Source organism: Yarrowia lipolytica, chromosome 1A (assembly GCF_001761485.1).
Source record: "Yarrowia lipolytica chromosome 1A, complete sequence".
Taxonomy (NCBI): Eukaryota; Fungi; Ascomycota; class Dipodascomycetes; order Dipodascales; genus Yarrowia; species Yarrowia lipolytica.
The window spans coordinates 878,470-894,371 of NC_090770.1; the positions used below are offsets into that span (position 1 = coordinate 878,470).

General features: G+C 49.2%; 10 protein-coding genes and 2 non-coding genes across 12 annotated transcripts; 7 read left to right on the forward strand and 5 right to left on the reverse strand.

The window, feature by feature from the left end:
• Positions 1 to 222: 222 nt before the first annotated feature.
• Positions 223 to 1,614, forward strand: YALI1_A08787g (uncharacterized protein; the record flags this gene model as incomplete). Its single annotated transcript, XM_499892.3, has 1 exon — positions 223 to 1,614. One exon carries the CDS (start codon positions 223 to 225, stop codon positions 1,612 to 1,614), a length of 1,392 nt encoding a protein of 463 aa, XP_499892.1.
• Positions 1,615 to 3,045: 1,431 nt separating this feature from the next.
• On the reverse strand, positions 3,046 to 3,642 carry YALI1_A08821g (uncharacterized protein; the record flags this gene model as incomplete). The annotated part of the gene is made up of 1 exon (XM_068281700.1): positions 3,046 to 3,642. The coding sequence occupies one exon, from the start codon at positions 3,640 to 3,642 to the stop codon at positions 3,046 to 3,048; it is 597 nt and encodes a 198-aa protein (XP_068137801.1).
• A 222-nt stretch (positions 3,643 to 3,864) lies between these two features.
• YALI1_A08828g (uncharacterized protein) lies at positions 3,865 to 4,311 on the reverse strand (the record flags this gene model as incomplete). Its single annotated transcript, XM_499893.4, has 1 exon — positions 3,865 to 4,311. The coding sequence occupies one exon, from the start codon at positions 4,309 to 4,311 to the stop codon at positions 3,865 to 3,867; it is 447 nt and encodes a 148-aa protein (XP_499893.3).
• A 712-nt stretch (positions 4,312 to 5,023) lies between these two features.
• Positions 5,024 to 5,508, forward strand: YALI1_A08835g (uncharacterized protein; the record flags this gene model as incomplete). Its single annotated transcript, XM_068281701.1, has 2 exons — positions 5,024 to 5,065; positions 5,110 to 5,508. 2 exons carry the CDS (start codon positions 5,024 to 5,026, stop codon positions 5,506 to 5,508), a joined length of 441 nt encoding a protein of 146 aa, XP_068137802.1.
• A 610-nt stretch (positions 5,509 to 6,118) lies between these two features.
• YALI1_A08856g (uncharacterized protein) lies at positions 6,119 to 7,117 on the reverse strand (the record flags this gene model as incomplete). The annotated part of the gene is made up of 1 exon (XM_499894.3): positions 6,119 to 7,117. One exon carries the CDS (start codon positions 7,115 to 7,117, stop codon positions 6,119 to 6,121), a length of 999 nt encoding a protein of 332 aa, XP_499894.3.
• A 1,661-nt stretch (positions 7,118 to 8,778) lies between these two features.
• YALI1_A08873r lies at positions 8,779 to 8,850 on the reverse strand. The gene has a single exon. It is a non-coding gene; the product is annotated as a tRNA-Thr (tRNA).
• Positions 8,851 to 9,020: 170 nt separating this feature from the next.
• Positions 9,021 to 9,386, forward strand: YALI1_A08875g (uncharacterized protein; the record flags this gene model as incomplete). Its single annotated transcript, XM_068281702.1, has 2 exons — positions 9,021 to 9,158; positions 9,213 to 9,386. 2 exons carry the CDS (start codon positions 9,021 to 9,023, stop codon positions 9,384 to 9,386), a joined length of 312 nt encoding a protein of 103 aa, XP_068137803.1.
• Positions 9,387 to 10,569: 1,183 nt separating this feature from the next.
• On the forward strand, positions 10,570 to 10,658 carry YALI1_A08890r. Its single transcript has one exon. It is a non-coding gene; the product is annotated as a tRNA-Arg (tRNA).
• A 985-nt stretch (positions 10,659 to 11,643) lies between these two features.
• On the forward strand, positions 11,644 to 11,844 carry YALI1_A08901g (uncharacterized protein; the record flags this gene model as incomplete). The annotated part of the gene is made up of 1 exon (XM_499895.1): positions 11,644 to 11,844. The coding sequence occupies one exon, from the start codon at positions 11,644 to 11,646 to the stop codon at positions 11,842 to 11,844; it is 201 nt and encodes a 66-aa protein (XP_499895.1).
• Positions 11,845 to 14,629: 2,785 nt separating this feature from the next.
• Positions 14,630 to 14,919, forward strand: YALI1_A08931g (uncharacterized protein; the record flags this gene model as incomplete). The annotated part of the gene is made up of 2 exons (XM_068281703.1): positions 14,630 to 14,697; positions 14,745 to 14,919. 2 exons carry the CDS (start codon positions 14,630 to 14,632, stop codon positions 14,917 to 14,919), a joined length of 243 nt encoding a protein of 80 aa, XP_068137804.1.
• A 63-nt stretch (positions 14,920 to 14,982) lies between these two features.
• YALI1_A08934g (uncharacterized protein) lies at positions 14,983 to 15,501 on the forward strand (the record flags this gene model as incomplete). The annotated part of the gene is made up of 1 exon (XM_068281704.1): positions 14,983 to 15,501. One exon carries the CDS (start codon positions 14,983 to 14,985, stop codon positions 15,499 to 15,501), a length of 519 nt encoding a protein of 172 aa, XP_068137805.1.
• A 65-nt stretch (positions 15,502 to 15,566) lies between these two features.
• On the reverse strand, positions 15,567 to 15,824 carry YALI1_A08941g (uncharacterized protein; the record flags this gene model as incomplete). Its single annotated transcript, XM_068281705.1, has 2 exons — positions 15,567 to 15,675; positions 15,718 to 15,824. The coding sequence occupies 2 exons, from the start codon at positions 15,822 to 15,824 to the stop codon at positions 15,567 to 15,569; spliced, it is 216 nt and encodes a 71-aa protein (XP_068137806.1).
• Positions 15,825 to 15,902: the final 78 nt, after the last annotated feature.

Genomic DNA, 15,902 nt, shown 5'->3' on the forward strand with positions numbered 1-15,902 from the left:
GGAAATTGTAAGGGTATTTACTTGTCAAAAACGATGCCAAATGATTATTCAGCTCTTACTCATCTTTTTGATACTAAACACATGTTTTATACACATTACTTGGTTGCTCTATTCCATTTTTCACCCTTGTAAATAAAGTTCACAATCTATCAAATTACATACGACTGCATATACCTCACTAGACCATTTTGACAACACTCTCAACAACACACACAACTCACGATGGGAGCGTTATTATCGATTCCTCTGGCGGTCATCCCGTCCGTCTCGGCCATCGGAACTTGGGCAGCCACCTGTTGCGGCGCAGCAATCGGCTCGGCCATGTGTTCGGCCTGCAACAAGTGTTCTTCTTCTATCGCCACTCGAGTGGGCTATGCGGTGCTCTTCCTGGTGAACTCGATTCTGTCATGGATCATGCTCACCGACTGGGCAGTCAAAAAACTGGAGCGCTTCACTCTCGATTACATGAAGTTCAAGTGTCTGGGTGAAGAGTGCACGGGGTTTGTGGCGGTTCAGCGTATGAACTTTGCCCTCGGAGTGTTCCATCTGATAATGGCGCTGTTGCTGGTGGGCGTGCATTCAACGAAAAACCCGCGGTCCAAGATCCAGAACGGCTACTGGGGTTTCAAGATCGCCGCTTGGCTGGCTCTTATTGTCCTATGCTTCCTCATCCCCGAAAAGTTCTTTGTGGTCTGGGGCAACTACTTTGCCATGATCGGCTCGGCCATCTTCATTCTCATCGGCCTCGTGCTTCTTGTCGACTTTGCCCACTCCTGGGCCGAACAGTGTCTTGAAAGAATCGAGGAGACAGACTCCGGAACATGGAAGTTCATTCTCGTGGGATCAACAATGTCCATGTACATTGCCAGCATCGTGCTGACAATTCTCATGTACGTCTTCTTCTGCACTTCGGGCTGCTCCATGAACCAGGCCGCCGTTACTATCAACCTGGTCATGCTGATGCTCGTCACCCTGGTGTCCGTCAACCAAAACGTGCAGGAGTACAACCCTCGAGCCGGTCTGGCTCAGGCTGCAATGGTGGCCTTCTACTGCACCTACCTGACTATGAGTGCGGTTTCCACGGAGCCCGATGACAAAAACTGCAACCCGCTGGTGCGGTCCAAGGGCACCCGAACTGCTTCCATCTTCATCGGAGCGCTGTTTACGTTTGTGGCCATCGCATACACTACGACCCGAGCCGCCACTCGGTCTTCGGTGATTGAGCCTGAGCCAGAGTCGCTTGTGGACGACACCGTGTACACTGAACCCTCCGCTGTAACCATGCGTCAGCAGGCCATCCGAGCCGCTGTGGAAGAAGGGTCTCTGCCGGAGTCTGCGCTTCACGAACAGGAGTGGGAGACATTTGAGGCCGATGATGAAAAGTCTACCACTAAATACAACTATGTTCTGTTCCATATTGTGTTTTTGTTGGCGACCCAATGGACGGCTACCTTGCTGACCATGAACGTTGAGAAGGATGACGTCGGCGACTTTGTACCTGTGGGACGAACCTACTTTTCTTCCTGGGTCAAGATTGTCAGTGCCTGGATCTGTTACTTCCTGTATACCTGGACTCTGATTGCTCCCGTTTGGTTCCCTGATCGATTCTCTTAGATGCCCAACTGCTAACCCTAGCGCAGCGAGCAGAGCAGAAGCGTCATCTTCTTGTGACGCGATTGCCTTCTAACGATTAATGACGTCGGGAATTATGGCCATAGACCCTCCCCTCTCAATCTATGCCTATTTTCTTATAACTTATATATACTAATGACATTGTGGACGTGAAAATGAGTGTCAAGGCAGCAGCCACAGTGGTTGTTGGATTGACTTGCGACTCTAACCACTTACTGGAAATCCACTAATGTATTCCATGTTTCCAGCAGTGAGCAATGTGCAGTACCTACATTTCGCTGGCTTCTAGTGGTTCCAGAAAGTCATGGTTGGCGAAATCCGCTAGTATACACTACTGTACATAGGTACATCCAGTGCGTGCGACCAGGGGTTGAGACTACCGGCACCGGCACCGGCACCAGCACTGAGCACTGATCGGAGATAGCTCAGGTGGTGTATAATCAATACATCCCCGGTAGTTGTGTACATCCCGGTAGTTGCGTCGTTATGTCACCAGAACCAGTATCTTCAAACTACACTCGTATAGCACGGCACGGCCGACACGGTGGGATTGCAATAGCCGTTGTTAGCACGTTTATCTGAAACTAGAGAGTCATGCCATTACGGTATCGTACGGTATTATCGGCAGCTAGTATTGTACTAACGCTTCTACAATAGTAGTATCAACATATGATGCACTACAAGTACTGGTAGGAATGCGCTCTTGTTACAGTGTCGTACTCGTACATACAAAGCCCCGATAGTGTACGAAGATACGTACTCGGTTCACCAACTACCCATTACCCAGGCATTTCTAGCCGATACGTAATTAATAGCAACTCCAAGCAAGGGACAAGGAGCCGCTGGCAGCTTTGTGCCCTTGCGGCAATGCATCAGAGATCGATACGACGGGAGAGAGCAGTTGTTCCGAGTTTTATACTGCGGGTTTCAGATAATTAAAACGTTTGTTTTGGCGGTGATCCGTGGTGAAGATCAATTGACCCACTGTTGGGGATTCTGCATTCGAGTATCAACAGAAGGTACATAACTGCTACTGTACTTTGCTACCCCTACCCCAAACATAGCATCATCATCCTCGACTGTACAGACCCAGACCCAGATAACATTCCAGACTGTCCCATTGAGAGCAAGAAATGCGGGTCTGTACTTTGACGCACAGACCGCATCGTCTATGTGGTTTTTGTCATGTTGGTAGTTTGGTTTCCTTTTTGGCCCAACAATGACCGGGGCGGTTTGGAGCGTGTGTTTGACTTACAGAGAACAAAAAAATGATGTCAGAAATTCCAGCGTGTACGTAATCTCCTCCTCCCCACCCCCCGTCGCCCGCGGTCCTCGGGGCGTGTCACGTGACTGTCTCGGTATCCGCGTCTCTCGTATCGTGTGTCTAGCCGGGTTGTTTATTGTTATGGGTGCCTAACTGTAGCAACACCTTAATGTGTCCAAGGTTCTAGATCTAGGGCGGGAATAACGGAAAGATGTTTGTTTTTTCTGACGTGCCAAATCCAGTGATAGCCGAGATGGGGGGGAAGAAAAATTGCCCCATACGGAAGAGGCGGATCTGGGGAGTTGATTTTGGCAGATTGCCGAGATTGTCGGCCCGCGTCGACTCGCCAGCCACGCCTCTACCCCGCCCACATCTCTAATATGTGAGCGCGCCCCTAGGTCGCGTACACCACGTGCCAACATGAGAGACGCAGTCTTGTTATGGCTTGTTCTGGCTTGTTCTGGCTTGTTATGACTCTGGCGTGTTTTGGTCGCGTGCATGCAAGCCCAAGGATCTCCGCAGGATACGAGCCATGTATCTTTAGTGTGGGAATGGTAAACAGTATGTGTGGTGTGGGAATGGTTGTAGGAGGGGCTTGGAGACGGTCCAGGTACAGCGGGTGTGCCCATGAATTTGCCCACCAGGGGCGGGTCGAGGAAGGTGGCTACTTTTAAACAGGACGTGTTAGACTGTTCGACGCGTACTATGGGTACAGGTACTTGGACTGTAGCGGTATAACAAGCCATCGCGATCCTTCTTGACGATCATAGATGGTTGTAGATGATAAACAACGGTAGTGTCCTACAAGTACTTGTACAAGGGCTTTGAGTCTACTCGTACAAACGACTGCCTCAATAAAGATACTAATACATAATATTACAAATCGTGAATCATAAATAAAGACCTGGAGGTCATGCGAAGACGACAGTGGGCTGCCGGAGACACCTGACGGTGTATTTGCAGAGTGGTTAACAGTTTCCAAGCTGCAACAAGCTCTTGGCAGCTCCCATGCTGGCGGGAGTGCCCTTGAGCAACGAGCCTGGGGGGGCCCGCATGGGGGTTTCTGTGGCGGGCGGCTTTGGAGACGAGGCCTCCTCCAGCGCAGCCAAGCTCACGTTGGTTTGCTTGGTGTTGATTTTGTAAAGGGCCAATTGGAGCCGCATCTTGAGCCGGTCGGCGTGCTCTCGAATCTTGCCGTCGTTGCCGTCCTTACACTCCTCCTGGGACTTTGGTGGCAGCAACAGAGGCGACAGGATATCCTGTGTGAAGAGCTTTTTGTTGGGGCCCTGCTGGAGCGACGATTTGCACACTCCCCGGGGCTTTCGGTATGGGGATCCGGTGGACTTGAGGGGGCTGAGGGCGCCCATCTTCATGTTGGAGATGTCTCCGAGAACCTCTCTGTGGACGGTGGTCATTGTGTGCAAGAAGATGTGAAATGTGGCGACTGGTAGAGGGAGTACTGGTCCTCGACGATGGGCATGCCATGATATATGTATAGGGTCTTTGGGTGTGTAGGTATGTAAGGCGCGTTGGAAATTAGGTTGTTTGAGAGTTTACGCGACGGGGGAAACGGGGCTGTATAACGTGACAGGAGGGTGATTGAGGCGGGGGGAAGGGGAAATCCGATTATTTTCGCCTCTTGTCTAGATTTTTTCTCTCTAGTCGCCAAAAAACACCCTTTTTCCACGTAAAAAGCCCTCCCCGAATCCCTACGCGACACGACTGTACAACTCTGTTTCGAATAGAATTACGACTCTGCACTAGAGGGATGTGCAAGTATAACAGGAATGAGTGTGGAGGAAACACACATAATATTTTGGCCAAGACGAGCTCAATCCAAGCAGACGGGACATTATTATCGGTCTATTGGGCGGTGGTAGTTCCATATGGCCGTGTTTCCAAGCCCTGTTTCCAAACCCCTTTCCCCCTTTTTTCCCAGATCCCCCTCCCCTTCCCCAGATCCCCCTCTGTTGTCCCACAGGGTACGTACAGTGTACCATCTCCCCTTCCTACACCTGTCCATACATACAGCTCGTCAACACACGCTCTGTAATTACATGACTCCCTTCCATCAGCATCTCATTGTTTCTGCAATACAGCATATAGTGTTTATACACTGTACATATCATGTGTGTGTATGTATTCTTGGACCCCCCGCCAACCTTACGCGTCGCGTATGAGACAGAGTAGACAGTAGAAGGGCGGGAATAGAGACGGCTACCGACTGTTGGATACCGTCGACCACTTCCAAGCGCTCGTCTCCTCTCGTCTCTTTCTCGTCTTTCTCGTCTTCTCCTCTTGTTCTGTCCTGTGTTGGATTCGCCTCAATATCAACTTTTCAACCCGTCGCCTCCAAACTCCATTCTCACACACTGTACCCCTTCAAGGCCATCTCCAACACCTATTTTTGGGTTGCATATTCATCTATTACGCTTTTTTCTTTTCAAAGCCTCACGCCAACGCCCCTGCCAACCCCTGACGTCATTCCCGAGCCTCCCACTGTAGCCGCACCACCAGTAGAAACGTTTCCCAAACAGGCTCTAAACATTCCCAAACTGGAGTGTCGGAATGCACCGAGCCCAAAAATGGACATTCCTGAAATTTACCCCTGAAAAGAAACGCTCAAAAAAAGGGGAATAAATGCGAATAAATAGACAAAAAAGGGGAAATCGGCAGACCCGACCGCCTGTAATTGATTCCACCTCATGTCATGGCGCTAGCTGCCCTCGTTCGCCAACACAAAGTGTCCACTCCAGACCCGCTCCCACCGCATTCCACAACGCAATGCATAGAATACTCGTGTATGTACCACCGTGGATAAACAAAAGACGTTACGCAGGGTAGAGCGGAAGCGACTTTCCCGTCAGAATGCGAGAATGTGCGCTGGTGACGTGCGCGGGAGGGTGCGACAGGTGTGACATGACCGTCTGTTTACTCCATAGATATAAGGTGTGTATGTATGTACAGGGTGCAGTCTTGCGAGAGTGTGTTGGCAAAAGAAAACATATAAACAGGGGTAAGAGAACGGTAACTCGCACTAACCATCGGGAGATGCAGCTGTGAGAAGGCTCTTTTTGTGTACAGTACGAGTACACAAGTGTACTTGAACTTGTATCACCATGCATGCACTTGTTGCACATTACAGTTGGAGACAGTTTATCATGTCGTCATGTGTCACATCTGGACCTGCCTCATGGATACACAATGCACGGAAGATACCGATCAACTGGGACGGCCCAAACGACCAGATTCTGAACGGGAGCCAGAAGTAGAGCCGTACTTGGGAGTACCCCTTCCTTTACGGACTATCCCATACGCTTCAGACTCCGACCTGCGAGGAGAAGCATCTCTGGGTCTTCGGGAGTGAGGCTCCATGTTGGCAGTATTGATGTGTCGAACAATGTCCTGTTTAATTCTCTGTTCAGAAATCCGTTCAGAGGGAGATCGGCTTCTCGGTCTGCGACTGTGTCGGTCGTCCCACCTCCGTAGTCGTTCGGTCGACTCGCTGTGGTCTCTGTATCTCTCCTCGGTCTGTCGCTTTTTCTTTCGTATGTCGAATCCCTTCTTGTCGGTTTCCTCAGACCGACGCTTCTCCCGGCTTCTGTCTCGGGGTCTGTCTCGGGGTCTGTCTCTGTCTCTGTCTCTGTCTCTGTCTCTGTCTCGTCGGCGTCTTCTAGACCTCCCTGGTGACCTCGATCCGTGTCTGTCTCTGCAGCTCGCACCCTGTCTGGGTTCTTCCTCCTCCCATCTCATTTCTCCACACTTGACGACCCTGACACTCTCCAGAGGCCTGTAGTTGTCGTCAACAGGTATATCGCCCAAAGCTTTGAGGTACTCCAACGCAGCTGGCTCCAGCAGGCGCCCGAACACAGTGTTGGAGGTAGACAAGTGTGGGTATCCCTCTAGTGTGATGAACCACTGGCACAGATTTCGCCCCTTGTCATTAGAAGCCATGCACAGGTATCCGCCCTCCGACAAGTCGCACCAGCCGGGACTCTCGATCGGAAACTCGCCGTCGTCAAACACAGATCGGCCCACGTCTCCTCCTTGAACAATGAACTCGGGAGCCACCAATCTGTGGATGTCACTATTCTTGTATCCATCTGGCGCCGCACACAGGCCGACAAAGTTCTTGCATGCCTGTGGAGCTCGGTCCGGGAACAATTCGAGAAACAGTCGTTTTCTCCCCGCCGGGCTTTGCACGTCCAGGTATGCTCTCATGTGTGTTGTAGCGGGCAGTAGTTGGAATATTGCTATCAGAGTTTGTCAGGCGTAATATTTACATGCAGAATATGACTACATACATAGCATCTGACAATCCACAGAGTGTTTAAAGATGGTTTAAAAAGACGCATTTGGCGGTCCATGTTGCTGTTCAGAGCCCGTTTCATGTCATTTTCCATCTCTGGACCGTTTCTAGTCCCTTTTTGAGCGCCTGTCTCAGCCCATGTTTCCAACCAAATTACCAAGTAAACGGCCTTGTATACTTGACTCGATTACTTACTGTATCTCAAGGTTACAGTAGGTTTCGATCGACCGTTTCTATTTAGACGCTCATTTTCCGTAATTCAAATTAAGGAGAATTCTGGGAACTACTGTAGAACGCGCAGCGACGATCGCTCACCCCGGATCTGCATTGTAGAAAAAAAGAGCGAGCTGTGCATATCATACACGGCCTGTCGCGGTAGACGTGTTCAGCGCGGAACAAGAATCGCGAGACCCCGAGCTCAGTGTCTGCAACCACGGGATGAGATGGATGACATGTCTTTCGTCTGATACCCCACTTTCTCGTCAGACCACACGCCCTCCACCAAGCTCCATATTCGTATACCGCACTAAGTACGATACGAGCACCGATACCGTATCAATAGTGTCGCTCCCATTCACCATTCTCCTGTGTAATATCCATTCACCATTCTCCTGTGTAACGTCCATTCTGACGATATCCCTCGTTCAACCACCCACGGTCAATCTCACACTGTGCACACTCACCGCTCGATCTGAGATCGCAGCTTCCAGAACAAAGAAGCCCCCCTTTTTTTCTCTCCTTCATCGCTAAACCTCAGCCCTGGGTCCTTGTCTGGAGGATACGTCTCGTCTGTCTTCCTGTCCTTAGGGCATGTTTCAGCTCGCGTATTTTAGACTCCCGCCGTTCCAACGAAGCACACTAATCGGGCTTTAGCACGCAGTGCATTCTTCCCTTTGTTTGGGGTAACGATACCTACCACCGGCCCCGAAGGAACGTTCAGGGCCATGGTCCACTTTTAGCCCCTTGGTACGCCCCAGCTGCACCTTAGAGAATGTGCAGGGCTGACTCGAACCTGGTCGGTACGCGGCGTGTCGTGCAAGATGGATGGCGCGTATAGTTCATCGGTCGAATATCAGATGCGAGCGACAATGGGTAGGCGAAGAGTGTGACAGAACCTCAGACAGACGACAGTCTGGGGTCGCAGGTGTGAGACAGTCTTGTAGCTACAAGTAGCACTGGTGTCTCGCACCGATCGGTTGCATTCTGTCTCAGCCAAAGGGGTAACTTCCAACCTTGGTTGTGTTTCAGCCCGTGATGGAGTCATTGCACTGTGGGAATGCAGGGCCAGGAACCTACTGGTTGAGAGTTCGCAGGACTGCCAAGGTCAGGCGCGTTGGTCGTGTCGGGTGAGACAGCACGTTGGGCAAAAAAAAGGCGAGCAGGCGTGCTGTGTCATCTTCGCGATCAACAGTAACGAACTCGGTACCCACCGCTGAATCACTCGACCATCATTCTAAGGTGAGATTCATAGTAATGGTATGAGCTCTACTAAAGCGCCAGGATGAACATGAACTGCTCACCTTCGGAAAAGTCACTCGGTCAAAAAAAAAATGAAAAAAGCCGAATTCGACTCTGCCTTCGACCAGATTTGAACTGATGATCTCAGCATTACTAGTGCTGCGCCTTACCACTTGGCCACGAAGGCGGCGATTGCATTTGTCAGGGCCCGGTTTGAGTGTATCTAGACTCTCATCAGAATTTGAACCTTAATTGATGTTGAATTTGGACGCGTGACCGTGTCGGGACGTGGTTGAAATACTGTATAAATAGGAGGTCTTCTAGAACAGTGTGAATACGTACGCCGACACCCAGACAATGGCAGTGAGACCGGATAAACCGACATACAGGCCGGATAAATCTAATGCCACAATGAGACCGTCGACGACCGTCACAGAATGCTCATGTCATCTGAGAGGCAACTTGCACATCTATCCTGTATCAATCGTGGAGCGTGTAAAACGTCTCTGTTGTGATCAACATGGTCTGCTCGTGTCATTGACCTAGTAGCTGTCCACATTGTCTGCTTCGTTGGGATTGCATGTCCATTGTCTGGAGGTCGGAGATGGTGTACGTGGATCCTCGGCGTCTTTTCCTTTTTCTTCTGGTGCTCTTCATGACTTGGTCGCTATGTCTTTGTTTTCTGCGGGCCGGGGAATGATCCCACCTGCTCACGTCACGTGAATGGTAGTCCTGTGTTCATGTCACGTGACTATCTGGGCCGTGTTCACGTCACGTGGCTCTGTGGTCAACCCAGCAAATCTCCATCATGCACTGTATTTCTTGTAGTAAGGCACACATACCGTGTACCTGTAGTCCGGCTTCCAAGCAGGGCAGTGCGGATTGTCTCTAACAAGGGATTTCGCGACATGTATTGGTGGCGAAATTGTCATCAATAGGCTACAGCACGCGTCACTGTGGTCTCATACAGGGCACGTCTCATCTGCAACAGATCGTCATCGGTGCATGCAAGTAAGGGTGATGGGGGGATAGGTGTTGGCGACGTGTTCGAGGGATAGTAGATGTGGTTGGTGATGTGGTCGATTCTTCATGTGATGCGAGAGCAATAATTACGGATACTTGTACGAATACTTCTTCGAGGATCCTATACTTGGTCCAATTAGAACCCACAAGAACAGTTCAGTATGTATATGTACCCACAGTTTTGATATTGGATGGAGTATAGAATGCGGTTTCAGAGAACGGTCCGACCAAGCCAGAACATACAACTACTACAAGTAGCACCGACCCACCCACCAAAAAACATCTTGTGCTGGATCTCCAATACCTTTTGGTGAATAGTCCCAAGGTCTTGCTGTCAGATCATCAGAACGGGTCCGTAAATGGCTTCAAACTGCGAAATCCGACATTATAACGAGAAAATAGTCATAATTAGTACAAAAAAAAGCAATCACACTACTGTTTTTCAAAAGCCCCGGTTTTCGCATGTTTTCTCTTTTTTTTATTCTAATGATTCATTACATTTTTTTCCCTGAAATTAATCTTTACGTTCTTATTGAAAAATCAGGATTCACAAATATGTAACGGATCGGTGATGGGTCAATCCTCAAGATATCCCTAGGTACGAACGGGGGAACCGCTTCGTCCCTACTCTACCAGAGCAATTACACCCAATAGTACGAGCTCCGGAAAAGTCGTATAAAAACATAAACATAACTTACATACTTGTGAGTGGTGGCTTATTATATATACGGCATCTCAAACCCTAACTCTGTAAAGCAACGTCACTATCCACGTGACTTAGCCACGGCGATACCAAGTGGTTCATCCATAATTGACACACTCATGGACTAACATAAAACACCTTATGACTAGCTTCTGAATCGTAACAAAATAACATTTACCAGAGGACGTGGCGTAATGGTAGCGCATTGGATTTCGGTTCTTCTGAACGACGTCCTCCAAAGGCTGCGGGTTCGAGTCCTGTCGTCCTCTCTTTTTGCCCCTACTTTGCGTGATAACTCGAGATATCAACGGTATCACAGCAAAGACTTTCTTTGTTTTTTTGTCTCTCCAAGAACATAATCTGCACCGCTATTTTAGCGCCATCCACAAGTGCGCCGACTACACAACAATGGCCGCCCAAACACGGATCGACACCAAACCTGCGATAGCCATGTTTTGACGCCGGGCTCGTGACCAAAGGCAAAAACCACATTCCTGGCAAATAATACGAGCTCCAAGATTTGCAATCGATAAGAGTCTTACAGTATGTACTACTGTGGTCGTGTGAGAGGTCTTCCCATCAGTCAGCAGTCAGCTACATGTCCACAGTAGAAGGCGACATGCTACAGTAGGAGTCGAGAAACATTGTCATATCGTCTCTAATACTCCGGCAGCTCCAAAACTACAGAATGGGCGAGTCGCCGATAGTGGGCTCGTTCATGACCGGTGGGGCTCGTCATGACCGGGTGGGCTCGTTCATGACCGGGTGGGCCTCATGGACCGATAGTGGGCTCCTATCTCTTTATTAAAGACAATCGGCTGTACAGTTTGTTCCTTGTCGATCACCATTTTCCAACTACACGGAGCCATGTACTAAAAGACATGTTTGAGCTGGGTTTGATTTAACAATCATAAGACAAGCCATTGGAAACTGCTCATATAGTACAAATACTGATACCATATGACACAATACCGCCCAGTCTGCCGTTATAGTCCCATGATCCGTCGACCAACTGAGACAACAGCCGTCCATGGTTGCATTGAAGGAATGTGAACCTAGATAACGGCGGTTTCGCACGGAGTAAACACCAAAAAGTCGCGGCGATACACACACTGATTGCGCCACTCTTATCTTGTGTCCACATAACAACTATATAAGTCCCCTTTACCTTACCCTCAGCTTCTCTTCTCTTCTCATCTCAGATCATCTCCTCCGACTCTCTACACTCGTTCAACCCTACCCAACCCTTCCACAATGCAGTTCTCCATCGTCCTCCTTGCCGCTGCCGCCGGCCTCGTTTCTGCCGGTAACGCCACTGCCGTCGTCACCCAAATTGGTGATGGCCAGATTCAAGCTCCCCCTTCTGCCGCCCCTGTCCAGGCCAACGGAGCTGCTGCCCTCGGTGTCTCTGCCGCCGCCGCCGGCGTTGTTGCTGCCGCAGCCATGCTCATCTAACTTATTAATTAATTATTTCCAAGTCCCAGACCGTAAGGTGCAAGTAAAAGTAGGACTGGTGCCGTTATGAGGTGAGTATGAGTATGTCGCTGTTCTCCGTCCGCGTCGGCTGGCTACAGAGTTCGAGCAGATATACGATAGTATAATGTATATAATCGCGATTACATCAATCCTTGCCTACAACACGGTATGTACAGTGTACTTGTATTGTAGCTGGACCACCGACTATCTACGCTCCGATCTAAAGACGTGAACGTTTCGACATGGTCCGAGAGTTCTTGTCTGTCTCGTCAGGATGGTCGTACTGTTGGACGGGGTACTGTGATACCCCGCCCCATGCGGCCAATAGCGACATGTTGGTACGAATTTCCGCAGTATTTAGTGGCATATGCCGTTCCCCAGCTCGATGGTGGGCCACAAGCTTCCGTGTGTCGAAAGCGGGCCTCCGCCACGGCTCTCGGTGGATTCTTTGGGTCTCGCAGGGTGTATGCCTGCGAACGAGACATACCACGATAGGTGGACTGCCATGATACGAGGTAATTTCTCGTACATCATGGGCTTTTGCCAGGCCATAACAAAGGCTGGACTTGTTTAACCACAAACTTGTGTGGTGGGACCGCACGTTTGTGTATCGATGAAGAGGAAAAGAGACAGGAGGTTGGGAAAGGCGGGTTTTAATTCTTTCAATAACTGGCTGAAAGAAGTAGCTACTTGTATCATAAGAAACACTTGGCCGAAATTCCTATCATTACGCACGTCAGGTACTTTTCATCATTTCTTGGACTACAAACACAATGATGGTGCTTTTCTGGTTGGCTCTCAGTCATTTCCTCAGATGAGAATGATATCATTGACGAAGACTAGACTGGCCGTGAAGTTATTTAGCCAAGTATTGTAGGTACTGTACCCTGGTCTGTCTGTTGCTCTAGTTGTCAACTGGTCTAAGTGAAGCTTCTGTGTGTAGGCATCCACGGTCTGTATGTAACCATCAACTGGTGCTCATCTATACAGTCCCTCCTATCCACCCTTATAGCAGTTAGTAGACTGTGCTACACCCAGCAGTTCCTTGTACAAGGGCTATCTACGCTTGTACTTTGCTTTTCAGACAGCGGGCTGACCTGGTTTCTGGATTGAGTACTGCGACACGTCTTGTGTTTACGAGGTCCTGTCAGAAAAGGAAGTCCATCGATACCTGGGACCGCCGACGACCTTCCATCGGTGCTCTTACCGACAACGGTGAAGAGAACTTCAAAATCTTCAAATCGCGTTGCGAACCATGTGTGTGTCTGTCGGGGACTCCTACCGAGCTCAGACATTGAATTGGTACACTGTCATGTTCAGATACTGCTGAATTGAGCCACAGAATCTCACTACCTAAGGAGCCCTTGCCTTCATGACAATGTAACGGGGGCTTTACACGCAATAAGAGCATTGACCTGAGCCATAGAGCCAGAGTATAGCCAATGAGCTACGTGAGCCATAAGTCCAAAGAGCAAGGTGGCCACACAGGTCAGAGCCGGCGCTGATGTGCCAGAGCCAGAACCCATGCCACGAGCAAAGAGCCGGTAAGCCCTTCAAGGCAATAAGTGCCAAACGCTGTGAGAGCAAGGTCAATGCCACTAAGTCCTTCAATGCGATAAGGGCATGGTCGCCATTCGAGCCACCAAGTCCAGAGAGCAATAAGAGCCATTTCGCCTGAGCAAGAGCCATGAGTCCACAGATGCAATAAGCGCCAAACGTCAGAGCACAAACAGAGCCGAAGGAGCCAGGGCCATAGAGCCGAGCCCAGCCAGTTGCCAATAAGTCCAAAGAGCAATGAGAGCCTGAGCACGAGCCGAAGTCACACTATTCAAGGAGTAGGCAGTGAACCTCTTAGCCAGAGGATGTAACTGACCGAATCTGTTTATCTAGTTTTGAGAGGAGTAGGTGAAAATCCGAACCTCTTGGGTTAGTAAATCATTGACCAAAGAGTCCCCTCGAATATTTGAGTTGTAGAGAGTTGAACAGTATTTGTATTTGTAGAGAAGCTTGATCTTCTGTAGAGAACCATTGCTGAACCGCCTTGATCTCGTGATTATTCACCGAGTTAGAGCATGGTATTGATAGCCAGTACACAGTTCCACGTACTTTCTCAACGGAGAGGCCAAGGATCAGTAGTGCGGAGGACACTTAGCCTCGACCAATATCCGTGACTCCCTTGTTCAGAGCAATCAGACTGACCCCACTAGACTGCCTGTGCTAGGATTGAATGCTCTTATTGACTTCGAGCACGACACCATTGGCCTCACGTTCATATGTCCTCCTTTAAGACCCCTGTGACGCTCTCAACGTGTCAATCAAGACGGCAACAATATCGCCCAATCGGGGGGGGGGGGGGGGGGGGGAACACTTATTGTGCCAGGGGTGCCACCTCATTTCAGAGGTCATAAAAAAAAGCTGGAGATGATGGCGATAGACCAAGATATACTTTTCGTTAGAGAGACTTTACACGGCATGGGTTTTTGACATTACAACTACGATTAGCATCTTAACAATCTCTCGAGAATAACATAAAATAATATATGGAAGTCATCCAAGGAAATATTTTCCACAATACATCCAATCCTAGTGTAATAAACCAACCTGTGGCCAATCCAACAATGGTTCCAGAATAACCACCCCGCAAACACACCCTCTATAATATCATACCAACCTTATCTTTGCACTTTCTCAACCCACCTTTTTCTGACAGCCCAAAACATCACCACCACTTTGTACCAGTGCTGTGCTGTATATACTGTGCTGTATGTACTGTATGCACTGCAAGCAACCTGATACCTCTGTTATACCCAATCACATGAACTCTTTGTACGTGTAAACGAAATCATGTGAAGATGGATCTCTTGGGAACTACCCTCAAGAATGCCATTCTACCTACCTACCCTCAACGCGACGGTACGAAGCAAGGAAACTTTTCCAACACTTATTCCACCGCTTGAGAAGACAAAAGTGTTATTTAGCAAGTTTTACAACCGTCTGCGTGACTCTCCCGGTTCATCTTGGCTGATTTGCAGTGTTGATGATCGGCAAAAGTAGGTCCTTTGTGCTATTATTCCAGAGGTGGAGAGGCAGTTTCAAGACAAGTATCACACCGAGTTGATGGAAGAGACCAGTTTTGGTGATCAAGTTTCTACATGCTCCCTACCTCAGTTTGGTGTGGACTCACTTGCTCCGTTCTTACCTGTGCAATATGACCCCTCCAAGTACATGGGCATCTTTCATGCTCGTATGATTGTGGTGGTGACTCAGCCAGTTCATAAGATTGCTCAGGGCGCGTCGTTACAGAATAGGTTTGTTCCCATGCTGTCCGTGGTGATTGATAAGCAGCTAGATCAAGCTGATAAGCCGAGATATCTGCCAGGCAGAAGGGCAGCCAAAAGAAGAGTGGAGTTTCAGGAGGGATGTATGAGCCAAAGAACAGTGTTTACAGATCCAAGTCGACTCTGTGAGCTATTACGTGGGAGTTTGGAACATGCACCAGGCAAGCACATAGGTGAAGAGCTGCTGAGAGTAGGAGGGATATATGCTCAGTCTGGAGGGGACAAACAAGAAAAGAGAGTGTCAAAGAAGTTTGATCATAGCGAGTACTCAGGGATATTATGGAGGGATAAGAGATGATAACGGGGATGGAGTCACTAGACGTCAACGAGGAACATTTTGAGTATTGGACTGAGGTATTTGGACTACTGAATGAAGATACTGAGTGCCCAGAAGGACCCCCTTTTTGATGTGAAGAAGACTGTGACGTGAGCTGCAGTGTATTTAAGTCGCATTGAAGATGATGTGTTCTTGCTGAGACTCAGTATTATTGCTGAGGTTACGTCGGTACATTACAGCCATCTCTGTTCTGTTAGAGATGTGAGAGTCTGCTCTCCGAGGCGAGTGTTCCTGTCACTGGGACTGTTGAAGACTAGTAACCGTGGTTGTCGGTGTTGATCCATCAGCTGCGACGTTGGAGGTATTTTGCCCGGGTTGGTGTCGTTGGCTGTGATTGTTCTCTAGACATGAGATGTTCAAAC